This window comes from Antennarius striatus, chromosome 18, assembly GCF_040054535.1.
Source record: "Antennarius striatus isolate MH-2024 chromosome 18, ASM4005453v1, whole genome shotgun sequence".
In the NCBI taxonomy this organism is placed as follows: Eukaryota; Metazoa; Chordata; class Actinopteri; order Lophiiformes; family Antennariidae; genus Antennarius; species Antennarius striatus.
The window spans coordinates 8,744,414-8,766,185 of NC_090793.1; the positions used below are offsets into that span (position 1 = coordinate 8,744,414).

Sequence of the window (21,772 nt, forward strand, 5' to 3'; positions counted from 1 at the left end):
GGAGTCCAACTTCTCCAGCATCTCTCTTCGCACAGGCACCGGTTGCTAAGAAACAGAAGGAGAGATGTATTGAGACGGAATAGTCAATCAATTCTCCTGTGAGGTGTGTGTGTGTGTGTGTGTGTGTGTGTGAGTGTGTGTTTGTCTGTATTGCACAGCCATATTGTTTCTGTAGCTGAGTCTAAACAAAGTCTGAAAGATGCTGTTTTCAAAGGAAGTTAGATAATTTGACAATTTAAAAACTCGTGTTTTTTCTTAAGCAACATCTTCTCGGAAAGTTAAGCATGAGTTGTGGATCACAAAATGCATGTTTTTAATTTTTTTTTTTAAATTCAACTTTTAACATTGAGAACAACATTATGTTAAACTGTTGTACATCCAGGTCATGAATCGCTTTCCTTCAGGCAGCATCTTGCAACCCGTCACTCAATTCCAGTTTGAGGCGCATCGGAGGAAGTCTTATCTTCACCAGACAGAAGCAAAAGCAACAGATTATAGTCATGTAGAGCAGCTTGAGACTTTGTGTTCTGCGTAACCAAAAGGGACAACATTGGACATCGTTTGCTCGCGACCTGGATGTTGTTGATCTGTTGTTGAGCAGAGTTGCTCCCTCATTAGAGTGCAAACTTGTTGTTGAAATGTTAAGTACTTCAAAAGTTGATTTGAAAATATATTTTTTTTTAAAAATCAGATCTTTTTTTAAAAACATCTATGCCATGTTTTTTCTCATCCAAATCAGGGGTCAAAGGATCAAAAATGCACTGTGATGCACAGAAGGAAATAACCCCTGAGAAAAATAAGGAATGTTTGGAAATTTAGATTAACTTGACTTAAAAAGAAAAAGCTGTCTGTAATCATAGTGGGAAGGCCAGATGAAAGATCATGGCATCTCTTTTTTCCACCTGGAATATTTGATTGTTCTGAAAGCTCTCAGCTCAAAAATGTACCTCAGCAAAAAGGTGTTCAAGACACAAATAGAAATGTACTTTAAACCCTCCTCTCTGTCTTTCCCCCAGGTCTCCAGGAGGCAGGGAAATATGCAGGTTTCATACAGGACATTGATTTTGCCCTCGGACAAAGAGAGAGAGAGAGTGAGAGAGTGAGAGAGAGAGAGAGAGAGAGAGAGAGAGAGAGAGAGAGAGAGAGAGAGAGAGAGAGAGAGAGAGAGAGAGAGAGAGAGAGAGAGAGAGAGAGAGAGAGAGAGAGAGAGGGGGGGGGGGGGGGGCAGAGGCAGGGGGTTGGGAAAAGATGAAGCGTGAGGGATGATAGACAGATGAAGTACGTTGGCCAAAGCGCTAAATTTCTTGCTTTATCTGATGCACAGATGCTGTATAGATTCTGTTCGGTGATCATAGGCCACTGGGAGGGAGATACAAACGTTAGAAACGAATGTTGGGTTCAATTGAAGGTTGTCTGTGTGTGTTTACTTCAGAAGGGAAAACACTGATCAAGTTATTCAAGCTTCAAATAGATGCTGTTTGCTCTGCGAACAAATGTGACCAGAGGTGAAAACAGAGCAACAGGACAGAAGAAGAGGAGAGAGGAGGAATGAGAGAGAAAGAGTTGGGCTGGTGTTAAGGTGATTAGTCTGGTGGGTTGGCGATAGAGAGAGTTGATCGATAACCCATCGATCTCCCATTGCGAGTGTCAGGGGGGTAGTGGGAAAGAGAAGGAGGGTGAGAGAAAGGATAGGGAGGGAGTCGGTCCTGGCTTGACTTTTAAAAATCCTTTACTCTGCAGATGACAAATAACCCATTAGATTGCAGGAGAGCTGGAAAGTCTGGAATCACACACACACACACACACACACACACACACACACACACACACACACACACACACACACACACACACACACACACACACACACACACACACACACACACACACACACCTCTACAAGCATACTTGTGCAATTTCTGAATCTTGTAAATATTTTTCACTTTCAAATAAGTGTGGTAAAGGCGATTTTTCAACCAGTGCTGCATGGAAAAGAAAAATCATTTCTGTAAGTAGTGTGGAGGAACTATCGAGCTCAATGCAGTGAAGTTGCTTAGCAGACCATTACCTCAAAAGAATTCCTCTAGGCCGAAATATTCATTGAAGCAAGTCTAACTCAATAGCTACTCACCCTGAAGTATTTTAAAATGTTCAGCAATACGTATTAGAAGCAGGTGACGCGTTTGAAAGCAAAGAAAAATGAGAAAAAACCAAACGCACTATGTTTTTTGTGATTTTTTGGGGGGGGTTCTCCAAAAAAGACAAACGAGTTGCACCCAACATCCAATATTGTGTGTTTGGAATATTAAGTATCAGTGTATCATAGCTTATATATTATCAGTAAAATGATGTAAGATCTTGGAGATAATGAGATGATGACAAACATGACCATTAAACATCCGGTCCCCACGGCTTCTTCACAGACAACGGTGGTTATTAGAGACTGAAAAATTAACTCTGGGAGAAAACGCTTAAAAGAAACAAGGACCACACTGAGCCAGTAAAATCATTTAGCAAAGAAAAATGAACCTGGCTGTTTATATGGTTGCTCAGTTCTGAGTTAGAAAATCTTTGCATTTATTTAGTTTTTGATTTCTTTCCAGAATGGATTTGTTGATTTAATTTTTATCGTAAGGATATTTGTCACTTTATAGTATGTAAGCATTTGATTCAAGTCCGATCAAGCAGGTCTAGATCCAAAAATACCCCTATGGAAAAATAATGTCCTGGAGCGAGAAAAAATGTTCGGAGTAGACTACGACTCTACGTTGAAAATCATCAGATTTGACCTACCTGGGTGATGAATAGAAAAAAATGAGAGTCAGGAAGAGAGACGTGGACATGTAAAGTAATAACAATTAATACGTTTTCATCATAAAAATATTGCGAAAAGCATTGCTAATAACTACCATCAACATCATCACCATCATCATCATTATACCATCAACATCATCACCAACGGGACCACAGCAGTAGATTCAGGGTAACATTTGACATGAGGAAGAAGAAGTCTATTTAGTAACCGAATTAATGAGACATTAATGTGTAGAGAAGTAGAGATAGAGCGAGAGAAAGAGAGAAGGTTATTGCATCCGATCCAAGTCCAGCAGTCGGAACCAAAAGACTCGTCAGGAGTTAATCTCAGCCACTCTTGAATACAAGCATTGTCACAAAAAAGAAATACCTCGTAGAGATGCTCCTCTCAATATGCTACGAGCTTCTTCACACCTGTTTTGCTGACTAATTCGTTCAAACTGCAAAAGATTGAAAAAACGTTTCCTGTGTGTGTGTGTGTGTGTGTGTGTGTGTGTGTGTGTGTGTGTGTGTGTGTGTGTGTGTGTGTGTGTGTGTGTATGTATGTGTGTGTATATATATATATATATAAAATCTTAGTTACTATATATATATAAAATCTTAGTTACTGTGCAATTAGTGGCAATGTAGTTACTTATTCCTGATGGATGCCTTTCATTTTTATTTGAATTGATAACAATTTCTTTCTACTTCTTCTTCTCCGTTTTCTTGTGTGTCACCAGTCAAGGGGGTCAGTGTTACAAGGTTTGTTACTCCCAGGTGTATAATCTGGAGATTTCAGGGTCAGAATTGAGGGGTGAAGGGTCACGTGGTGCTTTAACACACCACAGAGCCCAAAGGACGGATATCATATAATGGAGGAGAGGATCGTTATTGAACAGGTTATCATTTTTACTATCAGTTTTGACATAATTTGACGCGTTTCCTACTATGAATAGCCCCTGTGCTGTCTTTACAGAGGCTGGGGAGGTTTAGAGGTGAGTGATGAATTCTTACTTTTCACGGAGTGTCATCAGTACAGATCCTCCTGGCTTCAGGACTCATTCAAACAAATGGAGAATGCTTCTGACTCACAGTGAAGGCCTATGTATAAAAGTGGTGAGCGGTTAAAACACAAACCTCTCTGTTCAGTCCTCTCTTTCACACCCATGCTTGGTTGTGCCATCCCTCATTCTGCTTCCAATGTCCTCTGCTTTCTCCTCCTCCACCAACATGGCTCTCTCCTTCTTATGTCCTTGTCTCCGGAGTGTGCCACTACTCCCCCACCCATGCCTCCCCTCTACCTGCTCAGAGAGCCCATCCCCCAGTGTCCCCACTGCCATGCAGTCTCTCAAATGAATGTAGAGATATTGACAAGTGATGGGCCTGGGAGGCATAGATCACGAGGGGGAGAGGAGAAAACGGATGAAGGGTCTCCGTATCATCTATCCTCCAGCAGCTTACTGAGCTACTAATCTGTTCCTGCCCAGCAAATACCTACCAAATTTGTATCTCAAAATATCTCCATCATTTTAATCACTTTCTCCACGACACAGGATGCGGACAATTGCGGATATTTTCACCTTGAAACTTCACAAACACATAACTTCAAAAAAATATGTATGCTCTTGAAATTTAATGTCCTTTACCAGCCTGCAAAACAAAACTCTGTCCTGCTTCATTCTGTGTAAACTGCAGAAGACGCTGCTAACAATGTACAGAAGGCCAGTTGGTCAATACACCAATTACATAGATGAGGGTACGGTAAGGGCAAATGATAGCCAATCAGTGAAGTGCTTTTACTGTCTTCCAGCAAGAGCTGACCCTTTGGCCTCACTTGGTGACCCTCAGGCCAAAGGCCACCTCTCCTGGGGTCACAGGGCACTGGTGTTCCGCTGGTCGGAGAGGCGTTGCTGTGGTAACAGCACTGACCAAAGAGAAAGGAAGTGTGGCGTTCAGGAAGACACGTATCACTGTGGATATGCCAAGCAGTTACGCGATCTTACTCGACTTGTGTAGCTGCTTTCAGAAGAAGCCCATGAACATGTGAGGGTGTTGCACCTGCAACCAGATTCTGGAGTCACGTCTACATGATTTTACTCAAAAATAATGCAAGTCAGTTATTTTCTCAAACTGTTTAGCAAATCAAGCTGACTTTTGAAAATGACTTTTGAAAATGATCTTTTTGAAAGTCACCTTTTGACTCTTTTGATTGAATGTAAGTTAAATTTACATGTACTGAACTGACGTATATTTCCAGCACCATTTCCAAAAAAGTAGGGATGCTGTAAGAACTAAATAAAAAGAAAATATTTCAGTTGTAGAAATTCATATGATTAAAATAGTAAATATTAAATAATAATAAATTATATTCTATACTCCTCTTTAATAACACAAAATGAAGCGTCATTTCATGGCGGACACGTCCTGGGTAACAGCGCTGATTCCGTAACAGCCGTGTTGCGCCATCTTGTGGTGATTTTATATGCATCTCTCAATTTCTTTGCGCTTGCGTCTGTTTCATGTCTTCAGTAATTAATTGTCCCACATGTTTTCCTGTGTTTTTTGGTTGGGTTGTTTGCGTGACTTAGGCTGGGTAGAGCTGAGGTTTCATTGAGCTTTCATAACGGATTTTGTCCAAATCATCAGAGGCGTTGGAGATCAACTCCCTCAGGAAGATTTTTTTGTTGGAAAAGAAAGTGTTGATGATCAAGAGTGATCAGACTGATTAACACGCCTGACCAAATTTTGACTCTCAGTGGTGGGGGTCGCCAAAGAGGATGAATCACCCTCATCTAATGTAGCCATTAACGACTCTACTAAATCCATAGCTTCACCCAGTTTACGAGCCTGTGCGCGCGTAATGGCGCACACAGAAAACACATTTGGCACAGACACCTCAGAAGGGACAGAACCAAGGCAACAGTGAAGAGAGATTAGCAACATCCTCGGGCAGAGGAAACACATTTCCTCCGGCCAGATCGTTGCCCCAAATGAACGAAACGCCACTTATCGGTGGACGTGGGACCACGGCAACTTTTACGCGTCCCGACACGACCGGTGAATGCAAATGGATCATGTGGAATGGTGCGTTAAGCTCGCTCATTTTAATTCCCCACACCAACAAATCGGAAAAAACACGAAGTTTCATCTGAGAGTGGCAGTACGTCAGCCAGCATGAGTGAATGAAACGAGACAGTGTCCCGCAGAATAGTCACCTGCGCGTTATCAGCTTCTTTCCCAGTTAACGAAACAAACCCCCGAGTCACAAAAGGTTTAAAACGGGGATTGACGTCAGCGATGACTTCCGATTTTGGTAAATACTGTACTCGGGAGGTCGGCACCGAAATAACACTTTCGAATTCATGTTACGCCCAGTCTAAGAGGGCCTGAGCCATAACATGAACAGGCCCCATCTTCCCCACAGACGATTAGTTGAAATATATAACAAAAATCAGGTTTTTATTTACAATAGCAAAGTATATATCAAATAATACTGTATGTCAAGCTCGCTTCAGGTTGGACTAAGGCCAAAATAACCAAATGATCCTATCTGCAAAATAATAATAGTTAACCTAACAGAAAAACAAATGACAGGATATACCCTTCCTAACTAAATTAAACAGGAGAAAAGTGTTACAAAATAAATCGGCAGTCAAACCCTATACTTCTCAAACAAAATTAAGCAGTTCGTACAAAATACCATGTGGCTGGTTGGAAACTGGAGAAGACGGGGATCCGCTGTCTGCTGCCCTGCTGTCCATGAACGACGGCCATCTTGGGTCTTATATACCAGGTGAGGCCTGTCCACATCTCCCTTATTTGTTGTGGCCTATGAACCAGGCATACAGGTATCTATCTATCTATCTATCTATCTATCTATCTATCTATCTATCTATCTATCTATCTATCTATCTATCTATCTATCTATCTATCTATCTATCTATCTATCTATCTATCTATCTATCTATCTATCTATCTATCTATCTATCTATCTATCTATCTCCATCCATCCATCATTACTACTGTGTATCTACATACTTACAAGTAACCTGTTATACACCTTCCTATCTGTCAACACCCTGTATGGTTGAAGCTGGCTTGAACCAGTCTCGTTTGGTTTTTGTAGACTGAACACTGTAGCCTCAGACATAAGGAAGTTTTCATTTAGTCTGAACTTATCCTTGATAGTTCAGGTATCTATCTATGATGATTGACACCCATCTATGAGAAGTCTTTGGGAGTGGCTTTGATTGAGACGTGGGTGCAGTATGTCTTTTGAGAACATCAGGTTGTGTTACCACATGGCAACACATACAGACATGAACAGACTTGAATTGACAGATGCATTCAGAATATTGTATATTTAGTTCAGTGCATGTTTCTTTGCCCTACGTTTCTGAAAGGTGTCAAAAATATTATGGGTCGTATACCATATTGGATGTCGTAACACTTGTACCATGGATTGGGTATGACTTTATTTTAAAGTCTACAGTGAAATTGTAATTGGTAAATCATCACAAAGGTACTGTACCTTGAACCATGTTGAAAAATCATGTATTTAGTTTTCTGAAAACCACCGGGTCATTTCTTTAATAGAATTTCCTATACATGTAAGTCTGGCAATGTACCATCTGTTGCTGCTTCATTGTGAATATTATGAAGTGTTTTTGAGACTGCGATGACTACATAGTCATCACCTTCAGTAATGCTCCAAACTTTATGAAGCTTGGTAGACAATTCAGTTAATACTTTTGATGCTATATGATGCTATTGAAGCAAATTCAGAAATTCATTCTTCTGATAATCTGTGGTGTCTGTACATATCCCAACCACCTCTGTATGGCAAAAGCCAGTTCAAAGGTTTTTGTGACATCCAGTCACATCAATAAAGTGTTCAAACCAGTTCAACACGTTTTCATTGGACTCCTGCCTAATCCTTCACTGTTGATCTAGTCCCCGTCCACACCATGCCGGAACTTTTTGAAAACGCGGTGTCTGAACGGTGTGGCGTGGACGCTGTATCCGCAACTGTTTATTTCCGGGGGGCGTGTCCCTGCGACAACAAAAACACACAACACGCTCTGACGTCATGCATGTGTCCCGTGTCTACACGCACAAACGGAGCTAAAACCGGCCACTTTCTGACGTATAACAGCTCCACGTCGAAGATGCGTTGATAAACACGCTTTGCACTCAAATATTTGTTCGTCTGTTTCTTTTATCTTTATTTTTGTTTCATAAAATTTATATATGTTTTTTTAATTTTTTATTCATTCATTCACGTATCTCGCCCAAGACGCCGACGCCAGTTCTGGGTCGGACCGGGATGCGCTTGATCCTCTCTCCTGTATTTTTCGGAGTTGTTCCTGCTTATACACGTGTTGATCAATGATGTGGATACGTGTGGACGCAGATCGTTTTTGAAAACGCTGTCGTGTGGACGCGATTTGTTTTCTATGCGTTGTGGGAAAAAAAGTTGCGTTTTCAAAAAGTTCCGGCACCGTGTGAACCGGGGCCTTAGTTTTAGACAGAATGGCGACTGCAAAAACAGAGGACTTTGAAGACTGTACAGCTTTTCTAGGCTATTTTGGCTTTTTTCAAATTTTAATTATTGTTATGCTTAGTGTAACTGGAATTCCAACTGGGTATATGCCAATGCTCGTGGTTTTTGTTTCGGATACACCAGAACATCACTGCAAAGAATGGATCAACTCCACTCACAACAGCAGCAGCATCGGACCAGACAGCTGTTCACGATACAAAGGGGACGACAGCTGGAAGGAGACGGAGGAACTCAGCAACGACACAGAGCAGTGTCTGGATGGATGGGTCTACAGCACCGACAGATACACCTCTACTATCGTTTCAGAGGTAACTTCATTCAGCTGGTATTTTACATCACTGTGTTCTGACTGAGACTCTCCCTTTCATTACTTTGTCATGATTTCATTTAGATTTCTCTGTCATTTTTCTCAGTGTTGTCTCACTGTAATCTAAACATATCTTCCCTCCTGTTACTTACAGTGGGATCTAGTGTGTGAAAATGCATGGAAGGTCCCTTTTTCCACTTCCTTATATTTTGTCGGAGTCTTGATTGGATGCTTAATTTGTGGTCACCTCTCAGACAGGTAATTACAGTTTATTCAACGACAGCTTTATTCTAACCAGAATCTTCCCTATTCATACACAAAACTAGCTGATAAGGCACTTGGTCATCATCATGACCTGCCACCATTCACACACATCATCACATCACTCACACACCGATCCAGACTGCATTATGTTTGAAATAAGGCAGACATCATTATAGCAACTATCGCCAACACTTGAGCGTGCACATGTGAATTCTCTTGAAGCAATGCAGTCTATGTTATCTTTTCTAACGGGTGTTAAATCCATGACCAATTTATGTAGTTTGTTGGGTAAATCTGCAGCAAAGCATCATGGGACTCAGTAATAGGGTTAGGACATTTTTTAACCCCCTGAGTTTGAATACGTTTTCAATCCGCATAAAATGGAAATATTCTTGAACATGTCGTTAAACATCGAGCACATCATTTGCAATTTCTTAGAACCACTCACTACGTCACTGATTAATTTGAATATTTATTCACTGTGTGAAGAATAAAAGATCAACTTATCTCCTATCTTAATTTACAATGTTTTGATTCTATCTTTTGGTTTACTGTTTAACTCATGTGTACTTCTTTTACATGAGTAATAGAACTTCACATCAGTACTTCTATTACAGATGTGTCATAGAAGTACAATGAACCACCAGTCATGAACACTGAGGTAAATAAATGAAGTTGAAATAAACTTCATCCATCCATCCATCATCTACCGCTTATCTGGGGCTGGGTCGCGGGGGCAACAGTCTCAGCAGGGATGCCCATACTTCCTTCTCCCCAGACACCTCCTCCAGCTCCTCCGGGGGGAGCCGAGGCGTTCGCAGGCCAGCCGAGAGACATAGTCCTTCCAGCGTGTCCTAGGTCTTCCTCGAGGTCTCCTCCCGGTAGGACATGCATGGGAGGCGTCCAGGAGACACCCGGAACAGATGCCCGAGCCACCTCAGCTGGCTCCGCTCGAGGTGGAGGAGCAGCGGCTCTACTCTGAGCTCCTCCCTGGTGACTGAACTCCTCACCCTATCTCTAAGGGTGCGCCCAGCCACTCTACGGAGGAACCTCATTTCAGCCGCTTGTATCCGGGATCTTGTTCTTTCGGTCATGACCCAAAGCAAAGCTCATGAACATAGGTGAGAGTAGGAATGTAGATTGACCGGTAAATCGAGAGCTTCGTCTTGCGACTCAGCTCCTTCTTCACCACGACAGACCTATACAGCGACTGCATCACTGCAGAAGCTGCACCGATCCGTCTGTCAATCTCATGTTCCATCCTTCCCTCACTCGTGAACAAGACCCCAAGATACTTAAACTCCTCCACTTGGGTCAAAGACTCTCCACCAATCTGAAGAGGGCACACCAACCTTTTCCGCTCGAGAACCATGGCCTCGGATTTAGAGGTGCTAATCCTCATCCCACTCGCGTCACACTCAGCTGCAAACCGTCCCAGTGCACGCTGAAGGCCCAGGCTTAATGAGGCCAACAGGAAATCATCATCTGCAAAAAGCAGAGATGAAATCCTTTGGTCCCCAAACCGGACTCCCTCTGGACCCTGTCTGCGCCTAGAAATTCTGTCCATAAAGATTATGAGCAGAACCGGTGATAAAGGGCAGCCCTGCTGGAGTCCAACATGCACCTGGAACAGGTCTGGCTTACTGCCGGCAGTAAGTCAGACCTATTCCAAGGACTCCAAGAAGGCTGGGTATTCCGCACTGCCATTTGGACTGTTGGCCGAAATGACAGTGAGACACCTGTCCCCAACTCGAAGGCGCAGGGACGCAACCCTGTCGTTCACCGGGGTGAACTCCAACATACAGTATGACAGCTGAGGTGTGGGGCCATAAGCAAGCCCACACCAGCCCACCGCCTCTTACTTTGGGCAACACCAGAAAAGTGGAGAGTCCAGCCCCTCTCTATATCAACTATATCTAGTCTGTACCTCTCAACCTCCTTCACAAGCTCTGGCTCCTTTCCCCCAGTGACGTGACATTCCATGTCCCTAGAGCTAGACTCTTTGTCTGGGGATTGGCTGACTACTGTCACCAAATCCACACTGCACCCATCCTCTACGGTTTCCTCGTCAGGTGGCGAGTCCACCTGAGATTGGGCCCACGCTGTCCTTTCGGACTGAGCCCGGCTGGGCCCCGTGGGCGGAGGCCCGGCCACCAGGCGCTCGCATACGAGCCCCAACCCTGGAGTTGGCTCCAGGGTGGGGCCCCGGTTGCGCCATACCGGGCAATGTCACGGTCCTTGATTTTTTACTAATCATAGAGCGCTTCCACCTTATCGTGGTGGGGAGTTTGAGTGCCCGAATGATCCCAGGAGCTATGTTGTCAGGGCTTTACGCTCCTGCTAGGGACTCCCTTGGCAAACAGGTCCAGACGAAAAGCAGCACAAAAACCCCGAAATAAACTTCAAAAGATAGGAAAAAAAACTTGCTTCATTTGTAAATGTGTTTATTTAAGTTTGGTCTAGAGACAGTGTCACTGAAGATAATACAGGAGACAGAGCTGGAGGTAGCAGAGAGGAAGATGCTGAGGTTCTCTCTGGGAGTGACCAGGAAGGATAGGATCAGGAATGAGTACATCAGAGGGACAGCACATGTTAGAGGTTTTGGAGATAAAGTCAGAGAGGCCAGACTGAGATGGTTTGGACATGTCCAGAGGAGAGATAGTGAATATATTGGTAGAAGGATGCTGAGTTTTGGACTGCCAGGCAGGAGGCCTAGAGGAAGACCAAAGAGGAGGTTTATGGATGTAATGAGGGAAGACATGAAGGTAGTTGGTGTGAGAGAAGAGGATTCAAAGGACAGGGCTAGATGGAGGAAATTGATTTGCTGTGGCGACCCCTGAAGGGAAAAGCCGAAAGGAAAAGAAGAAGATTCATATCTAAATTTATTTTTTGTGATGTTTTATGTAAACCGAGAAAAAACAAGTAGCACATTAATTAAAAAATGTAATCCAAAAAAGGTAAAAAGTAAATATTAACCAAACAATTTGTTAATGTTTCTTGCAGATAAATATCTTCTGAGCATTATTACACAAAATTGATTGTATTATTTTAAAAATGCAAAAATGCAGTGGGTCCACCAGGCCCACTAACACTGGCTGAATAACAAAACAATTGAACACCTTACAAGGATTAAAAAAAAGAAACTATTTATAAGAAAAGTAATGATTGGATTATAAATGGGTTGTTTGTTTCATGTCTCCATGACTTACAGGTGGGGCAGAAAGCCGGTGCTTTTTTCCATCTTGTTTTTGCAAGCAGTCACTCCTTTGATCCAGGCTGCCTCCGTAAGTTGGATCATGTTCTGCATCCTCAACTGTCTGAGAGGACTTGGGCAGTCTTCGCAAAATATTGTGTCACTCACTCTGGGTGAGAAAGGAAACACATCCTTCTGATCTTTCTTCAACATCTTGCTAATGTGAAACTTTTCTGGTGGACAGCAGCGGCATTTTATTTTCAGACAAGCTGTGCAAACTGAATGAATGGTATTCATGTAACTGCAGGGAGTTACATGAATATATGCTCTCGTGTTCTACTTCATCTTAATGTGTTTTCCTGTACTTCGTCTTGATCAGGAACTGAGATCCTGAGGAAGTCTGCCAGAGTGACCTTCAGTAGTCTGGGCCTTTCTGGAGGTTTTGGGATCGGTTACGCCTTGTTGCCAGCCTTTGCCTACTTTATTCGAGGCTGGAGGATGTTGCTGGTAGCTTCTGCCATCCCACCCCTTGTACTGCTTCTCTTCTGGTGGTAAGATACTGGTTAACAAAATAATATTGGTTTGTCCTTTGTCACATGTTAGCATCTTTGTATGCATGTATTGTACACTGTCAAAATTATGATTTTATTATGTTGTGTCTAATAATGAGGGTTCCCTTTGCGAGGAAGAGTATGATTTGTCATTCAATTTAATTACAACTACAATAAATGATACATTAATGGGAATCGATGGTTTCATTTACTGCTATCATAAAATATCACACATGCTCACACACACGCACACGCACACACTTGCAAACTAAAAAACCTGGAGGTTTAAAGTGATTATGCATTTCACATATTAACAATGCAATGCAATATTTTCTGGGTTTCCAAGCCTCTCACACATAGTCAACATGTAAATTCAAATATTTACAGGAGGTAAATTTATGAACAGCAAAAGGGTGTGTCAGGGTTTGCGTGAGTGAGAAGCAATGAATGTGGTTATGGGTGTAACACCTTTGATACCAAAAACAGACAAGATCTGGAGGCATGCCTGGACACCTCTGGAACTGTCACACCTTGATGAGAAATTTGCATCATGCCATCCTGTACAGTTGTATTGTTAGTATTATTTTTTATGTGTTCAATGAACTTCTCTCTCAACCTCTCTTCAGGGTGATTCCTGAATCTCCACGTTGGCTTTTGCAGAAAGGCCGGGTTGAAGAGGCTGAGCTGATCATACGTAAAGCTGCTAAAATGAACCGAGTCCCTGCCCCTGATGTCATATTCAGGACTGGCGAATCTTTAGAGCTAATGGTATTTATTCCATTATACTATATATAAGGGGCAAGTACTCCCTATACCGTGGAAGGTGTTGTAGGAAAATCGTAGTAAACAAGTAGGACACACTGTCACTGTTTTTTTGTTCTTGTCTTATGCAGCAAAATAAACATGAAGAGAAGCAGAAGTACACTTATATGGACCTGATACGCACCACAAACATGAGGAATATGACAATTCTATCTTCTATCATATGGTAATGTGTCAACTTTTCTCCGTTTGTAATTTTCCTGAATGTAGATATATATACACTTTATACTATACTACAGTAAGGATGATGTGTTGATTCATAAATTTAATGCACGTCAGTATTGTTTTTGCCAGACTGCCACCTATACTTATAAAATGTTTTTATAAAATGGAGGCCAATGCATTATATTGTTCCATTTTAATCATCAGTCACAAAATGTACAAATTTTTAAAAAAAAGTATAGTGGAAATCAGTGTTTTTTCCAACTCCCTGACTTTGTTTTTCTGCAGGATATCTGGTGTCATGGTCTATACTGGTCTCTCTCTCAATACAAGCAACTTGGATGGAAATCCCTACCTCAACTGCTTTTTCTCAGCAGCTATAGACCTAGTGGGATACGTATTCATTTGGCTAGTCATTAACCGTGCGCCTCGACCCACTCTTCTTTGCATCACAATGATGCTCTCTGGCATCATGCTACTGGTCACCCTGCTGGTTCCTGAAGGTCTATCCTCTAAGAACAATTTTACCGAAACAGGAATCTCTGAAAAGAGTTGAAGAAATAGTGTGTAGTTATGATTGTACATGCTTAGTTCAATGATCACATTTGTTTTTCTCAGACATGCATGTCATGTTCCTGGTGTTTGCATTGATGGGGAAGATGGGCAGTACAGCCGCTTACAGCTTCGCCTGGGTGTTTTCTGCTGAGCTCATGCCCACTGTGGTCAGGAACATGGGCTTAGGGTTCTCATCTACAGCTTCGCGCATAAGCATCGTCATCTGTCCCTACATCGTTTACATAGGTAAGTGTTTTTCCTTTGTAAATATTGATTTACAATTTAAATTGTAATCAGAGAAGAATCCGGAGTTACTCTCCAAGGAAGCTTTTCTGTTGGTGTAATCTCATGACAGCACTATACAGGTTGACTTTTATGCATTTATTTATTTAAGGTTTTTTTGGACATCTTAATATAACAGACTTCACACCTTCATCACATTTCCACTTCAGCAACAACATAAAAAAGAAAAGAAAAAGGGGGCTGATGGGTAGAAGCCATTTGGCTTTTGAAATTACCGTCCCCCAGAATGACAATTCTGACAATAAGTGTTTTCAACCAGTTCATACATTGAATTTTGACAGACTTTCATACCCTTAATTAATTCCAGATATTAGCCTTTAACCCAGAAATAACCTAGTGCATGACCATGTTTACATTCTTCCTGGACACAGCAAGGTTTGTTATCATCATATACAGTCGGGTTGAGCCGGTTACTCGTTTCAGACGAGTATCCGGTACTGTTAACTCATTTTTGACGAGTACGAGCATGCTGCGAGTAAAACTCGTCAAAACTGGAGCTCATTCATTCATTCATTCATTCATTTTTCTGACCACTTCATAAGATTGCACAGGTCATGGGGAGCTGGAGCCTATTCCTGCTGGCGTAACTGAAGGAAAATCCTCATAACTGACTGTCATCACGCTCTGTGTTTGGCCACTCACACAGAGCGCCCGCCCATCCCTACAGAGACTGTAGCCAGAGTGTTGCTAGCACCGACCCACTCTCGCACACACACACAAACATTGACTGATCTTTCTGTTCGTGGCTTCCTTCAGATTGCCTCTATTTCAGTCTATTTAGGGTTACTTGGTGAACTCGTTTCTTATTTTGTCTTGTTGCACTTACGCAGTGTATTTGACCAGACAGAGCTGGAAACTGCTCGTGTTGCATCAGTCACCGCCTCCACTCCAGTCATTTTTGTTTTTTTTCCTGCTTGCTCTTAGTTTGACACTTTCTCACTTCTGACAGGTCTCGGTCACGTTACAGGTTACCACCCCACACAATTAAGCGTCCACTACCGCGCTAGTGTTCTGGATTAAAATCAAGACCAAATATCTTGAGATTGCCCAAAAAGTATTGAAAACCCTGTGAAGCGGGATTTTCTGCAGTGACAGTAAAGAAAACCAAACTGCGGAGTAGACCAGACGTCCGGAATACACTTCAGGTGTCATTGTCTCCCATTACCTCTAGATCAGCGGTCCCCAACCACTAATTCTCATTATTATTATTATTATTATTATTTGATTGACTTGTTCACCCTTTTATTGGAAATGATCAGTATTTCTCCTACATCAAATTCCGTAATTGTAAGTCCCTATATTTCAAAATAAACCTCATCAGTGCCATCACTTGAATCGACTGTTGATAGTAATGTGTCATGACAGTTGTGACCAACAGAGGGGGATGGTGGTTGTGGATAACAGATAGAGGCACTTCCGGATGTGCGAATTAGAGAGAGGTAGTTTGGTTGTGTTTCAGAACATTGACGATGTAAAATAAAGTTGAGAGCGTTAGCTCGTAACAAATGAAAACCGGTCCGTGAAAATATTGTTTTAGATGAAACCGGTCCGTGGCACAAAAAAGGTTAGGGACTGCTGATTTAAAAGATACAGATACAGATAGTGGTGTACTCGCTTATCCCTAATAGATAGTCAAAACAAGAAGTTGACCTTGCCAGTTTTCTGCATAGGAATATCAAAATCATATTAACATCACTCAGCTTTAAACTCACTTTAAAATCTCAAACTTAGCGTTATCCTTCCAAGCAGAAATCCATGTCTTTCATTAATCTATCTGACATTGATGATGTTGAATGGTTTTTCAACTGTTCTATGATGTGTTCAAAATTAGTGTACAGGCTCCCACTATTGAAGTGATTCTGTTGTACAGATCTTTCTTTTACAGTAATCCCTCATTGCTCGCGGTAAATGCCTCATTCAGAATGTGGTTTTTTGGTGGAGAGTTGTGGTTAGATAGTGTGGAGACAGTTAGGAAATTAGATAGTGTTAGATATATTCTGGAGCGAGGTATAGATAGTGTGGAGAGAGTCAGTTTAGGAGATTCCACCCTCCCCTCACTGTATTCAATAATTTTTCACTTAATTTGTGTTCCATTGCCTATGGTACGAGTTACGGTACCATAAACATTAGTCCCAAAGACGACGATAACTTGCATCTTGGGCTAACCAGATTTCTTTCTCGTGTTTGCTTCTTTCTTTTACATTTCTTTGATATGTTTCATTACTATACAATTTGATATATAAATGACATAACATGATGAATTACCAGAACAGGTCATTTTCTAGCGTCTTGGAACGGATTAAGACCGTTTACATAATTTGAAATGGGAAAATTGTATTTAGAATTCGAACAAATAGCTATTCCAACAGCCTTCCGGAAAAAATTGTGGTCGGAAACCGAGGTTTGCCTGTATATATTATATACTGTGTATATATACATATATATATTATAATCACTAAACTATACATATTTTGCATACTTCTTTTTTTTGCTGACAGTTTTATTAAAAGGCTTTCTGCAAAATGCCGCACACGTCAAACTCATGCCACCTGGTATTTTAGCATCCAGTAGATGTCGAACTAGAGCAAATGAAGCCTCATGAAGCTCCGAACCACCGTGAACCGATTGGGATGAAAGGCTTCAATGCTTCATGGGGCTTCATCTGCCCATCACTACCTTTTAGGAGAGGACCAGGCCTTTTGAGAAGAAGCTGATGAGCAGAGTGACAACTGGTGTCCCTCGTCATCCGCTAACAGCCAGCCACACCTCCTGCCACAGCCTGACCTGTCAGGAGAAAACAAGCTTAACACAAAAACAGACCTGCCAAGAATATAAAAAGAGCAGAACCATGATAGCGCGTGTGGTATCATGTGACTACCTACAAAAAATTCAGTGATGTAGTGAACCCGTGCATCTTCAAGCTCGAATACGTGAGGGATTACTCTAATAACAACTATTGTCCATCTTTACTGCTTGTATTTCACCAGCTCCTCTGCACTCCTGATCATTATTGATTTCTTCTGCTCCCAAGAAAGCACTTTTGTTTTGATGAAGATCCTGCAGCTGTTCGTCCATGTGCACCCCTTTGGGTCTTAAACGGATTGCTGTGTGTCGTTGAGACCGGGATAGAATCTGAGATTGTGATCATCCTGGAACACGTAACCGACCTCCATCAGCAGACACTTGTCTATGCATTTGTCTCTGGTTCACGGAAGTCCTGTAGTGTGGGAACAGTGCCTGTGGTGTCTGGAACCAGTCACACTGACAAGCCAGCGAATGTCTCTAGCCTCAGTGTACGGTGCACATACTTCACTGACATAACTTAAACATGAAAAAAAATGCTCTCTTAAATGTTACTGTAACTTGTCCTGACCTGTCTTGATATTTAATTCTGTTTTAACTGTTTAACAGCCCCTTGCTCAAACGAGGACATCACTCATTTTTACTTGGCTTTGATTTGATATATTTTATTTTCTCCATGAGCTTTTGTAGGAGAGATACATGAACCATACTTCAGGAAACTTCAACCTGTTAGAAAAGCACTACTGTTACTGAAAATATTAACAATATTTGATTCCATTTGAGTGTTCCAAATAGTAACTACGGTGTGACAATGAGTCAGCATGCACGATACATGCACCCTTAAACCAAAGCAAACACAATACTTTTATTTTCATCTGTTTTTTTTTTCTTTTTGTGTCATCTCCAAATGTTTTCTTTGAAAAAGCCATGTAGTGGAATTATAGTCAGTGAATTTTTTTTCTTTATGCTTTTATTCCGTGTTTAGGTATCTACAGCAAGATGCTACCATACATTATTTTTGGAACGTTTAGCATTGTGGGTGCTGCTGTTAGCATGTTGCTGCCAGACACCAGAAACAGCAAACTTCCTGACCTGATCAGCGAGGCCAGACCCATCAGGAGGTAAGATAAGATAATAAGATAATAATCCTTTATTATCCCACAGTGGGGAAATTTGTGAAGGTGTGGTGCCATGTTAGTTTTCATATTGAAATAACTAATTTTAATTCATCCAAAAGCAAGTCTGGAGAAGCATTTACAGTTTTAAGATGTTGATGAATATAAAGCAAATAGGTTTTGTAAGAATTGTGTTTAAAAGAAATACGAGGTTTGTCTCTTTGGTTATGATGATGTGCATTTTACCAATTTTGTGGTCAATCTGACTCTGCTTGTCTTTGTATCCTAAAGGTATTGCTGTTTAAAGGAAGACCAACAGACCACTCAGATGCAACTACAGGCTGAAAATATATAATCAAGGAGAAAGAAACTCACACAGCAAGAACAATCTGACCAAAAGAAACGTTTTAAGTTGTTTAGAATGTATTTCTTGCCCTACTAAATTAAGACAAATTTGTAACTCACAGACGGAACAAACATGAGTGACACAGTGACACGAAGCAAGTGGACAAAGCAAGTCAGTTTGTGGACAGGTTCACTAAACGGAGACAGCGAAAACTATAACATTCATTCATTCAGTACTTTTCTCATACGCTGTTTCAACTTTTGTGGGTCATAGGGTTGCTGGAGCCTATACTAGTTATGAGCGAGAGGTGGGGTACACATCGAGCGCCACACCGTTGCACCGCGGAGCCACACGAAAGACAGAACCATTCATACACACAGTGATGTCTATCAGTATGATGTCTCCTCATACTGATATTAAACTACCTTCTATCTTTATTACCTTTTCCCACACTTACCGATTGGTTCAAGCATTTTTGTCTTTCACGAAAGTGCGAGACGCACAGAACGTAGCGAACTTCCAGATGCCGTCAGCCAATAGAATGCGCGTACGGTATCATGTGACTGCCCTCCAAAAATCCGCAGTGAGGTGAAGTCATGAGTGTTGATGCGTGAGTGCGCAAGGGTGCACTGTAAAAGTGCAAATTTGACATTGACCTAGTTTTTCAAGGTCAAGGTTGTGATCTCATTTTCATCCCCTTGCCTCCCTGAATATAAAGCCTTTTGTTTTGTCTTTCTATCTTATCTGTCCTGAGATATGTGCAAAAAATGCACAAAAGTTGAAATTTAACCTTGACCTCAAGTAAGAGATGTGCCATGCCATACAGTTTGAAGTCAAGTACAAAATGTACTGTACTTGACTTCACAGTTTAGAAGCCGCATTTTTCTTTGACCTACATTTCTGAAGTATGTCAGTAAATAATGTCTGCTATGAAGTCTGGTGAACAGGATTGACTGGGGAGAGGTGCAGAGAAGGTGGAGAAGGCTGTTCATTTGGGCTGCTGCATGAAAGACAGCAATCAATGGTAACGTGTCATATCATGGATTAGGTATGACTTTATTTAAAATGCTACAGCGAAATTGTAATTTGTAAATCATCATCAACCAGAAAAAGCAAACTTCCTGACCTTATCAGCGAGGCCAGACCCATCAGGTAGTATGCTGCTGTGTGAACTTTCATAATGAAATCACTAATTTTAATTCATCCAAAAGCAGGTCTAGAGCATCAGCATTTACAGTTTTAAGATGCGGATGATATAATAAAACAAATAGTTTTTAAACAAAATTCTTACAAAAACTTACAAGCTGTTTCTCTCTTGTTATGACAATGTGCTTTTTACCAATTTTGTGTTCAATCTGACTGTCTTCATATCCTAAAGGTATTGCTGTTTAAAGAAAGACCAACAGACCACTCAGATGCAACTACAGGCTGAAGAGATCTGATCAAGGCGAAAGAAATTCAGACATCAAGAAAAACCTTTTCAAAAGAAGCATTTTTAGTTGTATATAATGCATTCCATGCGCCACTAAATTACTGTAAAACAAATTTCTAACCCACAAATAACACAAACATGAGCGACAGTGACACCTAGTGGACAAAGCAAGCCAGTGTGTGGACAGGCCGATTAAACGGAGGCTGCGAAAAATTGTAACATTCATTCATTCAGTCATCTTCTTATCTGCTGTTTCCGCTTTTGCGGGTCACAGGATTGCTGGAGTCTATACCAGCTGATTTATGGGCTAGAGGTGGGGTACACACCGGGAGCCACACTGGTGCCCATGGAGCCACATAAAAGACAAACAACCATTCATGCACAAACTTACATATACGAATGATAACACTTCATCAAATAAATCCAAACTTGTTACGTAAATTGCAATTTCACAAAGAAACTTTAAAACAGAGCAACACAATTTACACTTGTGAACAAGTAATTACCACAACAATTCAATGTATGGTCACAGAAACTAAGCCAACATGCGTATAAATAGGATGGATGGATGGATGGGATGGATGGATGGATACTTTATTAATCCCAGAGGAAATTGCACGTATCCACTGCGCAGGCATTACATAATGAATAAATACTGGATAAATACCAGGAGAAAAAGAAACACTGACACCACAGGACATACCACAAGATATACACTACACTAACAGACACATGCAGCACTAACAGAATATATATTCTAAACTAAAACTAAAATATAAACAGTATAAAATAACATACATAACAGCAGGAGGCCCACATGGTGGGTAAGGTACACCCTTCTTACACTGTAAGGTATATACAGTAAGGTATGGTATACATGTGTAAGGTATGGTGAATATGCTTCTTTTCTCTTCTCCTTATCTCTGGTTGTTTCCACTGTTACCATGGCTACCTACGTCAATGAGATTGCACAAAAACAGCCATTTGCTTTTTCTTATAATGTCAGTGTATTATGTTACACATTTTTCATTGTTTTGTGACTGTTTGGAAAATTTTAATAAAATTTGCAAAAAATTACACATATCAAATTTACTGATTTTACTATCATTTTAGTTTCTTAACTGTTTTACCAAATGCAATCAACTGGTATGAAGATTTAATACTTTGGAAAGACTTTAAACACAAAACCTTGGCATGGACTCCAAGATCACTCCTCTATTATCTGTGAACTACATATGGTGTTTATATGAGAGAACACTTTGTGAATGAAACTATGACAATTTTTTCTCTTTGCTGTTTTTTGACATTTTGTTCTTGAATTTATCTTTCTACAGAACTGTTTTTTTTTTAGCTCATTGAATAAAATCTTCAAAGGTTGTTTGTTTTCATTTTCTGTTCTTATTTATCTTATTTGTTTATCTTAATCTCCAGATGGCGTAGTTTGTGAACTGGTTTTGCTTCTCAAACCAGATCAGCAAGTTCCTCATTCAGTTGTTTTCATGACATTCACTCACTTCATTTGGATTTTTTTGTACACGATGTCGGATGCAGTAACTCCAGA

General features: G+C 41.0%; 1 protein-coding gene across 2 annotated transcripts; it reads left to right on the plus strand.

Moving 5' to 3' along the window:
* Positions 1 to 8,126: 8,126 nt before the first annotated feature.
* LOC137612187 (solute carrier family 22 member 21-like) lies at positions 8,127 to 21,550 on the plus strand. Of its 2 annotated transcripts, XR_011038827.1 has the most exons (11): positions 8,127 to 8,667; positions 8,821 to 8,924; positions 12,142 to 12,296; positions 12,503 to 12,674; positions 13,301 to 13,442; positions 13,568 to 13,662; positions 13,947 to 14,161; positions 14,277 to 14,459; positions 18,304 to 18,439; positions 18,725 to 19,803; positions 20,158 to 21,550. XR_011038827.1 is itself a non-coding variant. In XM_068340586.1 (10 exons), exons 1-10 carry the CDS (start codon positions 8,329 to 8,331, stop codon positions 18,786 to 18,788), a joined length of 1,605 nt encoding a protein of 534 aa, XP_068196687.1. In that variant the 5' UTR covers positions 8,127 to 8,328; the 3' UTR covers positions 18,789 to 21,550. The 2 variants fall into 2 exon arrangements, 1 of the variants encoding a protein (XP_068196687.1); XM_068340586.1 differs by having other exon boundaries at positions 18,725 to 21,550.
* The last annotated feature ends 222 nt before the right edge of the window (positions 21,551 to 21,772 follow it).

What these genes read in the sequence shown, in the direction of transcription:
- LOC137612187 (XM_068340586.1), top strand. Translation starts at nt 8,329, where the DNA reads ATGGCGACTGCAAAAACAGAGGACTTTGAAGACTGTACAGCTTTTCTA. An exon ending in ATTCTATCTTCTATCATATG is followed by an intron (nt 13,663 to 13,946) that starts GTAATGTGTCAA and finishes GTTTTTCTGCAG; the next exon opens with GATATCTGGTGTCATGGTCT. An exon ending in CACCCTGCTGGTTCCTGAAG is followed by an intron (nt 14,162 to 14,276) that starts GTCTATCCTCTA and finishes TGTTTTTCTCAG; the next exon opens with ACATGCATGTCATGTTCCTG.